The sequence below is a fragment of the Vidua chalybeata genome, chromosome 28, assembly GCF_026979565.1.
Source record: "Vidua chalybeata isolate OUT-0048 chromosome 28, bVidCha1 merged haplotype, whole genome shotgun sequence".
NCBI lineage: Eukaryota > Metazoa > Chordata > Aves > Passeriformes > Viduidae > Vidua > Vidua chalybeata.
The window spans coordinates 3,749,696-3,768,485 of NC_071557.1; the positions used below are offsets into that span (position 1 = coordinate 3,749,696).

At 53.4% G+C, this 18,790-nt stretch overlaps 1 protein-coding gene across 2 annotated transcripts; it reads right to left on the bottom strand.

The window, feature by feature from the left end:
• Window positions 1-1,559: 1,559 nt before the first annotated feature.
• ARHGAP25 (Rho GTPase activating protein 25) lies at window positions 1,560-16,353 on the bottom strand. Of its 2 annotated transcripts, none has more exons than XM_053966451.1 (11): window positions 16,014-16,353; window positions 12,589-12,773; window positions 11,930-12,017; window positions 10,665-10,784; window positions 9,695-9,899; window positions 7,893-8,025; window positions 7,151-7,224; window positions 6,497-6,618; window positions 5,384-5,568; window positions 4,361-4,929; window positions 1,560-3,720 (listed from the first exon to the last, which is right to left on the bottom strand). In XM_053966451.1, the coding sequence occupies exons 1-11, from the start codon at window positions 16,072-16,074 to the stop codon at window positions 3,510-3,512; spliced, it is 1,953 nt and encodes a 650-aa protein (XP_053822426.1). In that variant the 5' UTR covers window positions 16,075-16,353; the 3' UTR covers window positions 1,560-3,509. The 2 variants fall into 2 exon arrangements, with proteins under 2 accessions (XP_053822426.1, XP_053822425.1); XM_053966450.1 differs by having other exon boundaries at window positions 9,695-9,902.
• Window positions 16,354-18,790: the final 2,437 nt, after the last annotated feature.

Sequence of the window (18,790 nt, forward strand, 5' to 3'; positions counted from 1 at the left end):
CTGTCTGTAGCTGCTGTGTTGGGAACAACTGTCCTTGGGGTGCTTGGCTGACCTCCTGACTCCTTTTGGAAAGGCATTTCCATAGAGCTCTCAGCACTTCAAACCAGCACCAGACTTTCAGTGGCATCAGAAATGTGGATGCATGTGAAGGGAACACTTGACAGCGCTCAAAAATCCATCCCTGGAGCTCCAGGAAGGGACACGCAGGGTAAAGGTGTCGCTGAAAAGACTCAAAAGCCCCCAGTGGCCTTAGGGGTTGAGTGTGGATCTCACCCAGAGCACGTGGAGCTCAAGGGGAGCCTCTCGGGCTGGATGGCAGCCTGGGCCAGCCTTTATCAGGGAGACGAGGAAGGAAACACGGCAGCACTGCCAGGGAAAGGAAAGATTTACCCCTCACATGCTCAGAACACAGCTGCCAGGCCAGGACTTATCCTCATTTCGTTAGCCAGAGGTCGGAGCCTGGCCCCTGCCCCCCTGGCTGGGGGAAATCTCTCCCTGGGTGCTGAGATTACAGGAACCTGCCCTGTTCCCTGCCCATTATCGGGACATTGTGTGAAGAGGGCTGAAATATCACATCATGTTTTTACGCGTGATAAAGCAAATTTTCACAAGCCACACCAGCGGCTGCTGACGGGCCCTCGGCCACACAGGGGTGCAGGGGGACCTTAGGGACAGGGCTCTGTGTGAAAAGGGCTTTTTGTGAGGCTCCCTCCCCCAATGGGCTCAGGAGAAAGAAAAGGAGGAATTTCCTTCCCTATTCACCTTGCTGGATTCTCTGCTGTTCCCTAAAGGCTGAGCACACCCTGCAGTGGCAGCACCACCACTGCTCTGCCCCACAGAACCCAAACCCTGCCTCTGTGCTTGAAGTTATAAACCTTATTTGTTGAGAAACCCAGTCCTGCTGATGGGAGTTACCTGCTGGGGAAGCTTTTGCAGAGGAAAGGGGGAGCTCCTGCTGCCCTTGATGGGGATCCTCCTGCAGGGAGATTTTGGCAGTGTGGCTCCTCCAAGGACTGGAGCACATCAGCACTCAGAGTCTGCTTGAACACCTCCCAGCTCCTGAACTTGCAGGGTTTGGGGCTGGAACAGATGAGGATTTTCTCCAGAGAGGACAACTCTTAGCCCCTGCTACCCGGCGTGTTCCCTGGCATTATCAGGACGCTTCTTTTTTCCAGGTTATTGGTCCTGCAGGTCACTGTGGCTCCGTAGATCCCGGTGCTGCAGCAAGGTGGCAGGAAAACACAGGGAAAGAGGGACAGGGGACTGCTGCCAGCCTTTGGGACACTTCTTCCTCCCCACCTCGGTGAACAGTTGCTGGTACACCCAGTCTGGTGCATTTTCTCCCCAAAATCAGCCTGGTCTGGGGGTCTCCTTCAGCTCCCACGTAAAGGAAGGGAGGATGGACTGCATCACTCTGGAATCCTGGGGAGAACAACATGTTCTCCCTGCTCCTGGGGTCTGGACAAGGCCTCCTCAGCCACGGCTGGACACTTCCCGCACGTCCACCTCGCCTCCCACAGCAACGTGCTCCTCTGGGCAGTGGCCAGGCTAAAAAAGGAAACTTCCTATCATGCCAAAAACGCAATTTGATAAATATGAGGGGAGAAGTCACAATAAGCGTGACTGGCTTGGGATCCAAACACAATAATGTGGGAAGAAAAGTTTTATTTTATTGCCTCTCGTGCCTACCAAACCCTTGGATACAACAGAGTGAATTCAGAAAATTAATTTATTTCGTGAATACCTGAGAAAAGCAGAACAGACTTTCTGCTCTAGCACAAAGAATGCAGTGCGGGGACTGAAAGGATGGCCTGAAAGGTGTCTTACTTTCGTCCCACACAGCATGTCTGAACAGTTTTGGATGCAATGGGATCTATGGTTTAACAGCTCTAATTTGGAAAGCCATGTTACATTTACAAGGAGAGGAAAATCCTCAGCCTGATCTCAGGGTTATCACCTTGGTAAAGTTCTTGTGTCCTCGTGGTGCAGGAAGGTTAAGGGGTGAAAAATGTCTTTTTGGAGGTTTCCAGGCCTACAGGACAGGGCTGGAAAGAATCTTTTTTCTCTGTGGTAGACAATTTGTTGTGCTTTTATATGGCAGGAGCAGCATCACCCTCTGCAGGGGATCCAGAGTCAGTGCCCAAAACCTGCTGAGCTGAAAGACCCCAAAACCCCCACCATGAGTTTGTAATGTCCCCTGCCCCAGGAACAGGAGAGATTCTCTGCTGCTCCCACCCCAAAAAGCTTCCTGGCCTGGCTGCAGAAGTGGAGGGAGGGAGGAAATGAGGGCTGGGCACCGGGCAGTTTTCGGGGATCTCACGTTGTGGGGTCTCCAGCAGAACATGTGCAAGTGCAGAAAATCCAGAGCAGGCTCTGGGCTGAGCAAAGAGGACACCCAGCCCCTCAGGGATGAAAAGGGTGCAGTTTCACAGGTCTGGCATGGGCAATTCATGGTTCTCTGTCTCTGGAAAAAGCTCATTAAAAAAAAAATAAATCCTCATTCTCTTACAGCACCCAATGGCAGCACCAGCTCAAGGTGCCCGTGGCTCTCTCCCCTCCAGGCTCTCAGGAACTTCCAGCCACCTGACCTCTGCTGGAAAGTCTCTCTGTCACAGATGACCTCTATAAACCCTGCAAATGTTAATGGGGGGAATATCTTCAAAGAGTCCCTCTGATCCTGCAGCCACGGGGTTGTTTTGCCTATCGCAGCAGCGGAAGCGCAGGAATGTGCAGTTTATTTTAAATAACGTGCACTTGTCCTAATCGTGGGGATTTCTGAGCCTCAGCCAAGCCTTTGCACGTCATTACAGTCGGCTGTGAAGGAATTATTGGCCTCTACACACTTTTGATCTTTGCAGAAAGGAGCGTGTGGCATTTCCAGCCCAGATGTTCGTGATGCTGCTCCTGAACCCGTCGCAGAAGTTTCTCCTTGATGACTCCTGGGCCTCACGCTCACATTGGTGAGGAGCTTCTTGCAGAGATAAAAAATTAAATAAACGCTAAAACAGCTCTGTCAAGGTCATCTGAAATCACAGGAAAGACTCGTGAATGTCAGCTGTGAAATGGTGGCAGACACTTTGGAACCTGTGAGTGTTCCAAAGTGTGAGTTGGGGGATCCAAGGACATTTTGCCTGTGGGTATCTCCAGCAGGAAGCCAGGTAGCTGGAGGAGGGACACTTCTGGTTCCTTCTCGTGAAGGCACCACAGGTCCAGAACCCAAACTTCTGAGTGCAATCCTGACTGAGCAGCAGGAAGTGTTACCTGTTCTCCAGGTAACCTGAGCAGCTGAAAGAAGGGTTGAAATAAACACACCCAAAAAAGCTAAAGGATTTTTCTGACATTTCCTGGTTCAGAGCATGAACCAGCCCCTAAGCTCTGCTCTCCTTCCTCCCCCTGGCCTGTGGGCAGGAGCAGGACCCTGGACAATACAAGTCCCTGGCTCTGAACCGGCAGTTCCTGAGCATTCCTGCAGCTGCCTTTGGTGTCTGTGAAAAGCTGGGTGTCTCCTCCTAGTTGGTTTTGGCACCAGTTTGACTCGTGGCTTTAGTTAAGTTCTTTATCTCCTCCTCGAGCATCCTGGTTTTCTCCTCCAGCTCCTCCCGCGAGCGCTCCGCGTTCACCAGCTGCAGCTCCAGCTCCCCACTCTTCTTCTTCTCCTGCTCCAGCTCCTGGTTCAGCCTCACCACTTTGGCCCACACTTCATAGTTTTCCTTCTGGAGGCTGTGAAGGGAAACAGGGCATGGAAGGATTGGATTGGATTGGATGGATTGGATTGGATTGGATTGGATTGGATTGGATTGGATTGGATTGGATAAGGGCTGGGAAATCATTTGGCTCTCAGGGAGTCTGACCTCAGACTCCCTCAGCACCAAAACAAGCCAGAGGTACTGCCCTGAGCCCTTCAGTGGCCACATAACTTGATCCAATCAATAAATGTGATACCTGTGTATTGATAATGGGATAACAACATGTGGGGCTGATGGTTACAGCCAATGGTGTAATAATGTTGTGGTGACTTCTGGAGAGCCTGATGGTCCAATGGCGTGCTAATAGCAGGAATTATGACAGGAATTATGCAAAGGCCTGCAGGAACACTGTAGTGCCACTGAATGATGGCATAAGAGCTATGGAGCATTGATGTTGGAATAATACACCCACAGCTCATGCAGTATCACTTTTCAGACACATCAGTTTTGCACATCAATTTTCAGACAGCCTGTTCAATGCTGTATTTTATCTCTAATCACTGCTCAATGCTGTATTTTATCACACATCACTGCTATGACATCCTGCACAACACTGCTGGTGAATGCTGTGTGCAGTGTTTGCTGCCACAGCACGAGCTGCTCCCTGCAGTTACCTCTCAATCTGCCCCTCGTAGTCGCTCCTCTGCGCCTCCAAATCATTCTCCAGCTTGTGGATCACGCCTTGCAGGACCTCCCTGCTGTCCTGCTCGGGTCTGGGGTCCTCAGCAGGGCTGCTGGCGGGACTGGCAGGTTCCTTTGGCTCGTGGCAGGGGCTGAAGCAGGGCAGGAATTCCTTCTCGGAGGTGCTGCTGGCAGGGCTGAGGCTGGAGGCGCTGCCCTCGCCGCTCTCTGCCACGCTGTCACCGGCTGCAGCCCTGTGGAGGTCCAGCAGCTTGAAGAGATCATGGGACAACGTTCTCTTGTGTCCATCACAGGCCACAGGGCGCGGGCTGCTCTTCCAAAGGTCGCTGGCCAGGACATCATTCCTGTCCCTGCTGCCCTTCTCCCCCGGAGCAGCCAGGAAGGATTTCCTCGTGGGTAAGGTCTGGGTTCTTTTCCTTGGCTGCGTTTTCCACGCTCCCAGCATGTCCGTGGGCTCCGTGTCCTCCCTGGGGACGCTTGAGGGGGCAGCTGGGCCAGGGGTGCTGCTGGAATTGGGGTGATCCCTCCGGAAAACAGAGCCCTGGGGGAGACAGGGCACAGCCACTGCTTTACAAAGGGCACACTGGAACGTGCTGGGGGAATGGCCACACTTTCCCATTAAAAACCCACTTCAAATCGCACCACATTCACCATTTCTGCAGGGATCCCTTTGAAGAAAAGCCTTTAATCCTCAATGTTTTCCCCTCAGCAGCCTGAGCTGGAAAGGTTTCATGTGCTCAGCTGTTCGGCCACAAAGCTTTGGGAGTTTTCACAGTCCCCAGAACAGCAGATTTTCCACAGGAAAGTGGAAAGTTTATCTACATCATTTTCCTGATGTAAATATTCCAGGGGTGACAAACACAGTTTTTTAACCTATAAATAGCAAGTGCTTCTAGGGCTCGCTGACCTGTCAGAGCCTGCCACTGTTAACCACACGTTTAATGAACGTCGGTTAATTTGTTTATTTATCCCCCTGGGGATAAATCCAGCCTTACCATCTGCCTTTGGGTGGAGCCTCTGGGGTCCTCTGCAGCTCCCCAGCCCACGGAGCTGCGAGGGACAGGAGCTTTCTTCTCATTCTGTGGGGCAGGTGGGGAGGGAGGCACATCCTTGGAGGGGGGAAAGAGCTTCTCGTGATCACTGATCATCACAGTCATCACCTTCTGCACCTGGGGCGTGCCTGGAGGAGGCAGAGACGGTCAGGGGCAACGCCAGGGCCTCGGGATCCCTCCCACCCCTTTGGCTTTTCTGGTGTCTGAAATGGAGATGGAACAGAAAACAAGGAGCGGGACCATAAAGCCAAATAAAATAAAATGGCTTTGTGGAAAATTCTCAAAACCTGACAGAAGGCTCACATCTCTATGCAAACCTTAAGATAAAAAATACTGACTTAAAAATACCATAAAATAAGACAAACATCGTTGAAAGAAAATTAAACTAAAAACAAGTTTCAAAAAATAGCATTACAAATAAGGCTAAATACTATTTTAAAAACTAGAACTATAAAAAATACATTATAATAAGACCCACAAAAAGTAATTTTAAATTATTAACTCTAAAACATTCATTTACAACATAGTTTAACTAAAACTAATAAACCAAAAATACACTTATAATATATTGTCAGTAAAAAATAGTGAACTTGTAATTGTAATAACACAAATTATAACATCTATATTATCTCACTCTTCACATAAGACTAAAAATAGAATAAAAATTTTTAAAACAACTCTCAGTAACCCCATCACTAAGTAAAAAAAATATATATATAATCCAACATAAAAGGAGTACCCACATCTCTCTGAGTTTCCTCTGCTCCCCCCAAAAGATTTTACACCTTCCTGCTCTGAGCAGCACAGAGATGGCCTCACCCAATCCCTGAATCTGCTGAACTCCAGGAGGGGAGTTTTTGTCACTTTGTCACTTCCTCAGGGGGTTTTGTCACCACAAACACATTTACAGCCCAACAAACACACGGCTTGGCTCTGCCCTGCGCCCAGGCACATTTCTGCCTTGCTTTCAGCAGAAAATCTTCCATTCTGAGGCTGTGGATGCAGCTCGGGATTTCCAGGCCAGATGTTCCCACGGCAGTGAGTTTCTCTTTTTACCTCTCATGATAACTGCAGGGTCCTCCATCCTGGGCCTAATCAGGTTCACCCCAATCACTGTGGCCAAGTTGTCCACACTCATCTTGTTGACGCTGGAGTTCAGCTGGATTTCATAGAGAAACCTGCCAGAATTCCACAGCGGATATTTCACATTTCAGAGATGGCAGATGGCAAAAAGTCCTGCTGAAAAAACCCTGATTCATCCTCCCAGCTCTTCCTCTCAGTCACAAGGACAGAAACACTCGGGCTCAGGGCTGAACTGGTACCAGAATAAAAAGCACCATGTGAGGAGCTGCTCCCCTTAGGAACAGATCAGAAGGGAAGGGAATCCTCTCATCAAATCTCCACCCAGGCTGGGTGAAACCGGAAGCTTTTGGTGCACAAGGCTTTTGTCCAGGAAAGCTACATCTGGTTTTAATTCCCAGGTTTTCATTCCCAGGGTGATTAATGAGTGAGTTTGAGGGTGGTGATTCGTGCTCAGGGGGTTTATCCCGGGGGCTGAAATTCTCCTCTACAAAAATCAGGACCTGGTGACTCAAAGGGAAGCAAAGCACAGCTTAAGGAGGCTCTGCCCGGAGGGGTCATCCTTGGGGGTGACATTTCTGCTCCCCACCACCAAACCTGAGCTGCCCATGCCTCGTGCAGAGCACTGACCTGCAGATGTAGCTGAGGAGGTTGTAGTTGTCTCTGGGGAGGAGGGACAGCTGCTTCAGGAGCTCCTGGTGGCCCTGGATGGTAAAAAACAGCTCCAGGAGGGTTCACAGGACCCCGGAACTGCTCCTGGTCACTCCAGCCGTGCCTGGGTGGGGTCTCCTCCTGGACACTCCACCAGCCCCAGGCCAGTGGGGTGTCCCCAGCCCTGGCAGAGTTCCAAACACGTGTGGTGGCACTCGGGGGCAGGGCTGGGTGGTGAGCCTGGGGGTGCTGGTTGATGATCTCGGGGATCTTTTCCAAGCTTAGTCATTCCATGACTCTGGCTCTCCTGGCATTTGCTCCCCTCGGAGCTCCATCTCTCCCTGGAATATTCTGCAGGGCTCAGCAAGGAGGGGCAGCAGGAGCAGGGTCCCTTCCAGCCCAGCCTGTGTTGGATGAGCTCTGGGAAGAGCTGATCCTGCCTCATCTCCTCCAGTGTCTTGTGGACATTCGGGACATTTTTAACCCCAAACAGAAGCAGGAATTTAAGCTTGAAAATTCACAAACCCACGTGGCCAAATTGGGAAACCCCACTGGCTTTGGGGGAGAGTTTTTCATTTTCATTTTTTCCCTTTTTCTCTCCCCAGATTCCAAAGCTCCGTGGCTGACGCTGCTGTGTGCCTTTGCCCTCTCCAGCTCACAGCGTGCCCTGGCACCGAAACTGATTTTAAGGCCGGCAGGAGGAAAACAAAAGCACCTGTACCTTTGTCTCGTCAGCCTCCAGAGCCTGCCCACAGAGCAGGAAATCCTCGTACTGCAGCCAGGGCACCACGGGCTCCGGCAGCTCCCGCAGGTACAGCTTGAGCAGGGAGGCCACGGTGTGGACATCGGTGTCCCTGCAGGGCAAGGGACGCTCAGAGGCAGCGGGTGCCCAGGAGGCTCTGCCCCAGCTCTGCCTGGGCACAGGGAGCTGGGCAAGGGGGGGCCACGGCAGCCTGGGGGCACCCACAGCCAGGGGATGAGCTGAAGACTTGATGGCACCATCCCCAGGGTGGCAGGAGGGTGGCAGGTGCCAGTGTGCACACCTGGGCTCAGCTGGGGTGGCAGGAATTCACTGCCAGGGCCCCCAAAGCCAAGCTTTGAGCAAGCACAAAGCCACAGGCTCAGCTTTACCCAGCTGTCCTTCCCTTGGGCATGCTGGAGCCTGGCAGACAGAGCCTGCTCTGGCTGCTCCATCACCCTGGCACGGCTTGGGCACAGCTTTGGCACAGTTCTGGGCACAGCTTTAGCACAGCTCAGGGCACAGCTTTAGCACAGCCTTGGGCACAACTTTAGCACAGCTTTGGGCACAGGTTTGGGCATGGCTTTGGCATAGCTTTGGGCACAGCTTTGGCACGGCTTAGGCACAGCCTTGGCACAGTTCTGGGCCCAGCTTTGGGCACGGTTCTGGGCCCAGCTTTGGGCACGGCTTCAGCACAGCTTTGGGCTTGGCTTTGGGCATGGTTTTGGCACAGCTTTGGGCACTGCAGGAGCCAAAGCCAACAGCAGCTGCCCTGGCAGGACCCAGGGATTGTTTCAACCTCCCTGCTCTGCTCTGGGAACCTAAAATCACTTTTTTTCCCCCCACATTTAACGAGTGGGAGCTGCAGCTCTGGAGCACCACCCTGGCTCTTGTCATTGCATTCACAGGGGTGGAGAACCCAGGAAAAGGGAGCAAAGCCTTTCTCCCAGCTCCCCATTCCAAGCAAAACCTTTCTCCCAGCTCCCCATTCCAGGCAAAACCTTTCTCCCATCTCTCATTCCCTCCCCAGAGCCTCCCCAGGATTTCAGAGCAGGGTCGTGGCTGATGATCTTGGGGATCTTTCCCAGACTTTCCCTGGCTCTGGTTCTCCTGGCGTTTGCTGCCCTGGGAGCTCCATGTCCCTGTGGGATGTTCTGCTGGGACAGATGTTTGCAGCTTTGCAGCTTTGTATTTACATCCTGTCAAGGGGACACTGTCAAGACCACGGGCCTCTAATCTGACCTACCTTGATGTGGCTAAACTCTGATAAACTTCAAGCAAAACCCCCCAGCTCAATTATTTTTAGGACTGGTTGGGGCTGTAAAATACTGATATTTTTACAAGCACACATAAACATAGAGGGACTTTTTCAGAGCCCTGCTTTTGTAGCACCTACCAGTATCCTCCACCGGGCACCCTGGGTGCCTGGGCTGCAGCAGCAGCAGCGTCCTGACACTGCCCCCTCCACCCAGCCCTGCCTGTGGGCTTTGCCTTCTTTCCAGGAATCTCATCCAAGCACCCTCTGACTCCGTTTTTGTGGTTCCTCCTGGATCCCCTCTCCTCATCAAGCCTTTCTGGAAGGTTCCTGCTGAATTCCCTCTCCTTAAGCCATTCTGGAAGGTTCCTGCTGAATTCTTTCTCCTCAAGCCCTTCTGGAAGATTCCTGCTGGATCCCCTCTCCTCCTGGAGCCCGGCTGGAGGGTTCATGGCTCCTGCAAGGCTCTGGGGGTGGCCCTGGCTGGTTTTCCCGGGATTTCGGGCTGGAGCAGGGGGAGCAGCGTCACCTGTGGAAGGAGGGTCTCTCCCCGGCGTCAAAGGCGTCACGGAGCTGCCGGACCAGGTTGTCCTGGCCGGGCAGGCGGAAGATCCCCTCCTCGGCCATGCCGTGCTCCCGGATGAACTCGGCGCTCTTCTGCACCACGATGGGCACCAGGTGCTGCCCGAATTTCTGCTCGTGGGCCATGGTCTGTGCCAGGCACTGCCCAAACACTGCTGGGGACAGGGCACCGCAGCACAGCTCAGCTCAAGGTTTGGCTTTTGTGTTTTCCACATGCTGTGCTGCGTTGGTGTGGAACTCTTATACTCCGTATGAAGCGTTAGCGAGTTCTCCTTGCAGCTCAGTCAGACAAAACCATCCCTTTCCAGCCCACAACCAAGGACCATTGCAGCTTTGGGCCCAAGAAGTGCAAACAACAGCGAACTGGGGAGCCAGGGAGAGCTCAGAGCCCCTTCCAGGGCCTGAAGGGGCTCCAGGAGAGCTGGAGAGGGGCTGGGGACAAAGACGGGACACAGGGAATGGCTTTCAGCTGAAGGAGGAGAGATTTGGCTGGGAAATTGGGAAGGAATTCCCAGCTGGGAGGGTGGGGAGGCCCTGGCACAGGTCCATGGCTGGGTGACCCAGAGCAAAGGGGGCAGAAAGGATGGAATTCACACAATTCACAGAATTCAGGATGGGCTGGGCAAGAAAAGGCAGGGGGAAAGCAAAGTGAGGATTTTGGCAGGTGAAAACCAGCATTTTTTTCAAGGCTTTATCCCTGAAAGGGACTTTTTCTCAAGAACATTTTCAGGCTCAGAAAGGAGGTTGAAGAAGAAGATGGAGCCAGCCCAGAAAAGTTCATCCCTGGCTCTCCTCAGCACTGCCCCTGTTTGGAAGGGCCAAATGGGGGAAAGTCCCCCATTTTCCAGGGATTTCTGGGCCAAACCCTGGGCCAGAAGAGCTGCAGGGCACAGCCCCCTGTCCCTGTCTCCTTTTACCTCCCGAGGCCGAGCCCAGCGCCCTCCGGATGGATTTCACCCACTCCTCCATCTCGGCCTGGGAGCTGGCCATGAGCACGCAGGGGTCCTGCACTGCCCGGGGCTGCTCGCCTGCCAGCCCTGCAAAAACACATTTACAGAGCAGAAAAACTCATTTAGAGAGCAGAAGAAACTCATTTACAGAGCAGAAAAAGAACACATTTACAGAGCAGAAAAAGCACATTTACAGAGCAGAAAAAATTCATTTACAGAGCAGAAAAAATACATTTACAGAGCAGAAAAAAAACTATTTAAAAGCAGAAAAGACATTTAAAGAGGAGAAAAGACTCATTTAAAGAGCAGCAAAGACTCATTCTTGTTGTTTTTTTTTTTGTTAAATGGTCCTGGCTCCGAATTTCCCCGTTAAACCTGCAGGGGAAGAAGAGTTTGGACATTTCCCACCTTGAGATCTGCAGGGAAGGAACAGAAACTGCTGCAGCTGCAGCTCGGCAGATAATTCTGGTTTGGGGCAAATTTGGGAGAAAACTTTTGGAAACACCACAGGCAGGTGTGAGCTGCCAGTGCTTTTTTGGGTGCGAGAGAACCACGGGAGAAGCATTTTCTCTTGTAAAAAAGTCTCCACAACATTAACAAAAAGGACTTCTCTCCCTAAGAAGGCTGAAAAAAGACCACTTTAAAGGTAATCAGCTGACTGAAATTTTAAGTTTTGTTTCTTTACGTTGTCATTGAGGAAAAAAAAAAAAGTGGGGAGAGGAGAAGTATTCTGAAACTTTTGTTTCAGATTATTAATTCTGATAATTATATTATTATAATATTATTAGATATAATTCTGTTATAATATTATTTTTATTATATATAATGATATTATATAAGTATTAATTCAGATTATTAATTCAATATTAATTCTGAAACTTTTGTTTCAGAATTCTTATTTCTTATTTTTCAAATATGATGAAGGGAAGGGAAGGGAAGGGAAGGGAAGGGAAGGGAAGGGAAGGGAAGGGAAGGGAAGGGAAGGGAAGGGAAGGGAAGGGAAGGGAAGGGAAGGGAAGGGAAGGGAAGGGAAGGGAAGGGAAGGGAAGGGAAGGGAAGGGAAGGGAAGGGAAGGGAAGGGAAGGGAAGGGAAGGGAAGGGAAGGGAAGGGAAGGGAAGGGAAGGGAAGGGAAGGGAAGGGAAGGGAAGGGAAGGGAAGGGAAGGGAAGGGAGATGCCCTGGGGATTTTGGGTGGCCAGCCCAGCCCAAGAGCACGAGTGGGGCGTCCTCACCTGGGATGATTTCAAAGATGAATTTCCCTCCTTCCTCCGGGTTGGTGGCCAGCACGTTGACGGAGCTCCCCTGGAGGGACAGGCAGCCCTAGGACAGAGCAGAGCCCCTGAGTGCCACCCGTGCCAGGCCAGCGTGGTACCCGGGGGGGAACCTTGCCCTCCCACGCCAGGCAGGAGGTCATTTATACAGATATATGGACAGATATACTCTTGTATAGATATAAATGTACAGATATACTGAGTATATATAAGTAAATATACAGATGTACTCGAGTATATATAGAAATATACACATATACTCGTGTATAAATAATATACAGATATACTCGTGTATATATGTAAATATACAGATATACTCGAGTATATATATAGAAACATACAGATGTACTCGAGTATATATAAATATACAGATGTACTTGTGTATATATAGAAATATACAGATATACTGCTGGCTGCTGTGGGAATCCCCTCCCGGCCCTCCCGACCCTCCCCAACCCCCTCCCCAATCCCTCACCGATCCCATCCCCAGTCCCCTCCTGACCCTCCCCAATCCCTCCCGACCCCCCCAGACCCTCCCAAGTCCCTGCCCCGGGCTCTCCCGGGGGGCACCCACAGCTCCCCGCCCTGCACCCCCGGTCTCGGGGCTGGCCTGGCCCCACCTGCGGCTTGGCCTCGTCCTCGTCCTTGTAGTAGAGCAGGTGCTGCCCGCGGAGCACGAAGAAGCGCAGCTGCCAGTTCTTGACGATGGAGCGCTGCTTGCGCAGCCAGCCCAGCTTCAGCGGCCGCGGCTGCTCCGCGCCCGGCACCGCGCTCTGCACCGCGCTCTGCACGCTGCGGGAGCGGGCTGCGGGGACAGGGACAGCGGTGGGACAGGGACACGGGCTGCGGGGACAGGGACAGCGGTGGGACAGCGGTGGGGACAGGGACACGGGCTGGGGACAGGGACACGGGCTGCGGGAGCGGGCTGCGGGGACAGGGACAGCGGTGGGACAGGGACAGGCGTGGGGGACAGGGACAGGGCTGCGGGGACAGGGACACAGTGGCGGGGACAAGGACAGGGCTTTGGGGACCCATCACAGGGCTGCGGGGACAGCGACAGGGGTGTGGGGACAGCAGAGGGCTGTGGAGACAGGGACAGGGGTGTGGGGACAGGGACAGGGCTGGGGACAGGGACACAGCAGTGGGGACAGGGACAGGGCTACAGGGACGGGGACAGGGACAGGTGTGTGGGGACAGGGACACGGCGGTGGGGACAGGGACAGCAGTGGGACAGGGACAGGGGTGTGAGGATAGGGACATGGCAGGGAGACACTGGGTATGGGAACACTGGGTATGAGGACAGAGGGACACTGGGTATAGGGACAGGGGGACACCGTATGGGGACACTGGACATGGAGACATGCGGACAGGTGTGGGGACACAGGGACACGGGACACTGTATGGGGACACTGGATATGGGGACAGGGGACACTCTGTGGGAACACAGGGACACAGTGTGGGGACAGAGGGACACAGGGACAGAGGGACACAGATTGGGGACAGGGACACGGGGACAGAGGGACACAGAGTGGGGACAGAGGGACACGGGGACTGGGGACACAGTGTGGGGACAGAGGGACACGGGGACAGAAGGACACAGTGTGGGGACAGAGGGACACAGGACAGGCTCTCGGCCCCTGCTCTGCTGCGAGCTCTGGCCCCAGTTTGCAGAGGAAGTGGCTGCAGTGGCTGCCAGTGTGAGCTTCCTTTTTCCTGCGTGGGAGCAATTGCCTCGCAAGTGAGAAAAAAATCATTTCTGGGGCTGGTTTTTTTGTTTGTTTTTTTTTTTAATGGCATTGTGTGGGGTTTGCGTCCTCCCTGGAGCAGCAGCGACAGCAGAGTGACCCAAAAGCTTTGGAGGCCCCAGTTCAGCCCTAGGGTGGTGCCAGTGGGGCAGAACTGACATTTCTGGGGCTGGAAAGTCTCCAAGGATGGAGAAACACCAGCATGGGTTTGGCGCTGGGCAGAGCAGCATCCCTGTCACCTGCTTGCCTGGCCCCACTGGTGACATCCCCAAATGCCTCTGGGACAGCCAAGGCCTGGCAGGGGTCACTTCCAGGGGGGATTTTTGCCTCTGCAGCCCCCCCAGAGGCAGCCCAGCTGGGCAGAGTTTGCTTTGATGGCTGCAAGGCATAAACAAAGCGGTGACTGCAGGGAGCGGGGGCTGCACGTGGTGACTCCCTGAGCTGGAACCCCCTGTGCAGGCAGGGCTCCAGTCCTCACTCCAGGGGTGCCCCCACTTCCCCTCCCAAAACCCCCCAGGGCAAGGAGCCCCTGGGGTGGTGCCCCCCGAGCGTTTCCTGCACCAACGGCCTCTGGGGTTGGGCATTTCCTGCAAAACCTCCTCCCCCAGCAGGGAGAGCTGCCCCTGTCCTGCTGCCCTCGCCCCAAAATCAGGAGTCAGGAGAGGGGGCTACAGTGGCCACCACTGGCCAGAGCCTTGTCCTGGGCAGGAGCCCCCCTGGCACCCCCATTGCTGGGAACTGGCAGTAAAAAAACACCAAAAGAGCTTCGGCAGGGAATTTCTGTTTCACTGAAATCAGTTTCTTTGCAGTTCTCCAAACGCTGCCACAGGCAGGGCTAGGGCGAGCAGGGGGAAGTGTCCCCGGGCCACGAGGAGCCAGGGAGGGCAGTGGCAATCTGCAAGTATTGCAAACATCTGCAAATGTGACTTTCACATTTCTGCAAATGAGGCCACAGCAGCCCTGGAGCAGCACAAGCACACAAATTCACACAAACTCACACAAACTCACAGAAATTCATACAAAGTCACGCTCTCCCAGCAGCTGGAAGCTGCAGAAAGCACCAGGGCTTTCATCACAAGCAGCTTTTTTTGGGAAAAAAAGGCAATTCCTGGTACCAGCAAAGGCTCAGGCCTCTGTCCCATCTCCACCCTCTGCTCCCCAGAACCTTTGGTGTCCCCTGGCCTTTTTTCCTGGCTTGACTTCCCCCACTGCTCCACAGCCTCTGGGCAAAAAAATATGAATTATCCCAGGAATGAGGAGTGCAGGATAATCTGTGATAATCCATGGGGATTTCTCCCCCGGGGTGTGGGGATGGCACTGAGCTCAAGTTTCTGGGCCGTCCCAGTTCTCATCTGGGGCTTCCATCCCTTCCCTTGGGGCTGTGTGTGCAGGGAATGCTTTGGCCACTCTGGTGAAAGTGCCTTCAGACAGAAATCCAGGTTTCTTGGCAGGAAAATCCAGGCAGAGAGACCAGCTGGGTCCAGCTCTGCTCCTAGCTGGGACAAAACCAGCCCCAGCGTGGATTTTTGGCACCATGGATGGCCTGGGCTCAGGCTGGGCCCTGCAGCCCCCTAAATCCCCTCCCTGACCACACCATCACCCCTAAATCCCCTCCCTGACACATGATCACCCCTAAATCCCCTCTCTGACCACACCATCACCCCTAAATGCCCTCCCTGACACATGATCACCCCTAAATCCCCTCCCTGACCACACCATCACCCTAAATCCCCTCCCTGACCACCATCACCCCAAATCCCCTTCTGGCTGCTGACCCCACGCCAGGCTCGGGGGTTTTGCCAGCAGGGCTCCCACACTCCATCCCAAAGGTGCTCTCCGGTGGTTCTTGTGCTGGAGAAGGGCCCGGGCTGGGTGAGAGCCCAGCCGAGGCTGGGCAGGGCCGGGAGCGGGGTCAGGACACCCCAGGGTGGGGCTGTCCCACAGCCCTGGGAGTCCGAGGGCCCCTCAGCACCCCTGAGAAGAAACCACTGATGTGAGAGGAGCCGGGACCCCTGAGCCAGGGCCAGCTTGTTCCCTCCAGCCTGGGCCTGAGGGTTTGTGCCACCAGAACAGCCTGGGTGGCTTAAATCCCCCCCCAGACCCGGATTTTGGGGGGCAGCAGCCCTGTCCTCCTGCTCCCGCAGCATCCCTCGCTGACAAAGCTGCAAATCACTTGGAATCATTTGGCTCTGCCTCTACTGAGCCAAAATCCCAGCTGGGCATGGCCCAGGCCCCCCCAGCCCCTGCCCAGCCCCGGGCCCGTGTGGACACGGAAGGGCACGAAGCAACACTCGCGGTACCTATTTTTGCAGCATCCATCTTCAGGTTGAAATCCCAGTTCCGTGGCAGCTTCAGGGACATTCTGGATCAGGAAAAGTATTTTTTTCCTCTTCCCTCAAGGTGAGCTTGCCTGGGAGAGGGGCTGGAGCCCAGCCCTGATGGTCCCGTGGGGGTCCCCCCACAAAGAGCAGCACCTTGGCGAGGGCTGGTTTACCAGCGAGCTTCCTGCCTCTGAGAGCAGCAAAAACCCCAAAAAAAGTCCTTTCCTGCCCTGCTTTCCTGCCCAGCTCTGGCTTCCCCAGCGGTGCTCTCAGGTGGTGCCAGCCTTGGGCCCCCCTTGTCCCCTGTCCTGGCCCAGGGGACACCAGCCCAGCCCGGGGCCGCTCCCCAGGCGCCACTCGGGGCATTTGAGGAAGTGGTGTCAGAAGCTCTGCGTGTCCTCCTGCAGCTCTGAGAGGAGGAACAGCCTGTCCTGGGGCTCTGGGGAATGTCCTGCTGAGGGACAGAGCCCGGGGTGAGCCCAGGGTGAGCCCGGGGTGACGTCTGTGCCCGTCTGTGCCTGTCCTGGGGCATCCCCAGGTGGCACTGGGGGCTTTGGGGTTTGGCTTGTCCTGTTCTTGGCTGACATGCCCACGGCTGAGTGAAGGATTTTGCAGCCAAATGGGGATGAAATGGGGCAGCTCTGGGAGGAAAGGACATGGAAATCAGAGGGGTGAGCACCAAGGGGTTGTGGAGCCATGGTTTGGGTTGGGAGGGACCTTAAATCCCATCCCAGCCCACCCCTGCCACGGCAGGGACACCTTCCACTGTGCCAGGGTGTTCCAGACTGGACTTGGGCACTGCCAGGGATCCAGGGGCAGCCACAGCTGCTCTGGGAACCTGTGCCAGGGCCTGCCCACCCTCCCAGGAACAACTCCTTCCCAATGTCTAACCTAAATCTATGTAATCTAACTAATTTTATAAATAATATTATTTAATCTAGCTACATTTTATAAAATCATATAAATTTCAATAACACAGTTATTTAACTCATTCTACCACAAGTTTTCATAAAACCTGGACATGCTAAAAGCAGGCAGAGCTGGGGCAGAGCTGCAGCTCTGCTCTCCCAGAGCTTTGCATCCCCACCGTGCCCAGCCAGCCCTGGTGACAGCTCAGGAAACGGATTCCACCAAATCCCACAACAACTGATGGGAGCTGCTCTGAGCCCCAGAGGCTCCAGCGGTGCCTTGGGAAGGCTGAGCTAGAGCAGAGTCACAGAATAAAGCAGGGATTTATTCAAAGGATCTCCTCCATGGATCCACCTTGGGCAGCACAAAAGCCCAGCCAGGGCTGCACCCAGGATGAACCAAAATGGTCCCAAAATGAGCCCAAGATGAACCCAAAATGGTCACAAAATGAGCCCAGGATGAACCAAAATGGTCACAAAATGCACAAACAGTCACGGGGTCTCTTGCTTTTCTAAGTTCTGCTCCATTTACATATTTGGGTTAATTGTCCAATTCCAGCTTTAGGTTATGCAGTCCCGTCCTCCTTGTTTTCCTCTCTTCATTCCACGTTGTTTGTGCTCTTGGGCCTGAGATTTGGGTGGTTGTCCTTGGTCCCAGACAGAGCAGGAATTGTTTTGGCTCCCTGCTCTGTTTTTTTTGTTTTATTTTTATTAATTTTTAAATTTTAATTCTAATTTTTAATTCTTTAATTCTTTAATCTTACTGTTTTTAATATTAATTTTTTTAATTTAATTTTAATTTTTCAGTTTTTTCTATTTTTAATTTTAGTTATTTTAATGCTTTAATTTTAATGTATTTATTTTAAATTTTAATTTGATTTTAATATTTTATTTTTCATTTTTAATTTTCATTTTAATTTTAATTTTAAAATTTTTATTCTAATATTTGAATTTTAATATTTTAATATTTATTCTTTATTTGATATTTATTTTTATTTTTCAATTTTTTTTATTTTAATTTTTAGACTTTAATTTAAATTTCAATTTTTTTTATTTTAATTCTTAGACTTTAATTTAAATTTGCCCTGGCTGTGTCCGGAGCTCCCTTCGCAGCCCTGTCCTGGGCAGGATGTCACGGGGTGCCGTTCCCTCCTGCAGCACGGAAACTCTGCCTGAGCCCAGCCCAGCCCCGGGCTGCGGTCACCCCGCAGAGCCCAGCCCCGCACTCCAAAACTGCCCTGACACCGGGAGCTCAGCCCTGCACCCCAAAACTGCCCTGACACCGGGAGCTCAGCCCCGCACCCCAAAACTGCCCTGGGCGCAGGGAGCTCAGCCCTGCACCCCAAAACTGCCCTGACACCGGGAGCTCAGCCCTGCACCCCAAAACTGCCCTGGGCGCAGGGAGCTCAGCCCCACACCCCAAAACTGCCCTGACACCGGGAGCTCAGCCCTGCACCCCAAAACTGCTCCAGCACCGGGAGCTCAGCCCTGCACCCCAAAACTGCTCCAGCACCGGGAGCTCAGCCCTGCACCCCAAAACTGCCCCGGGCACCGGGAGCTCAGCCCCACACCCCAAAACTGCTCCAGGCACCGGGAGCTCAGCCCTGCACCCTAAAACCGCTCCGGGCACAGGGAGTTCAGCCCCACACCCCAAAACTGCCCCAGGCACCGGGAGCTCAGCCCTGCACCCCAAAACCTCCCCGGGCACCGGGAGCCCAGCCCTGCACCCCAAAACTGCTCCAGCACCGGGAGCTCAGCCCTGCACCCCAAAACCTCCCCGGGCACCGGGAGCTCAGCCCTGCACCCCAAAACCTCCCCGGGCACAGGGAGCTCATCCCTGCACCCCAA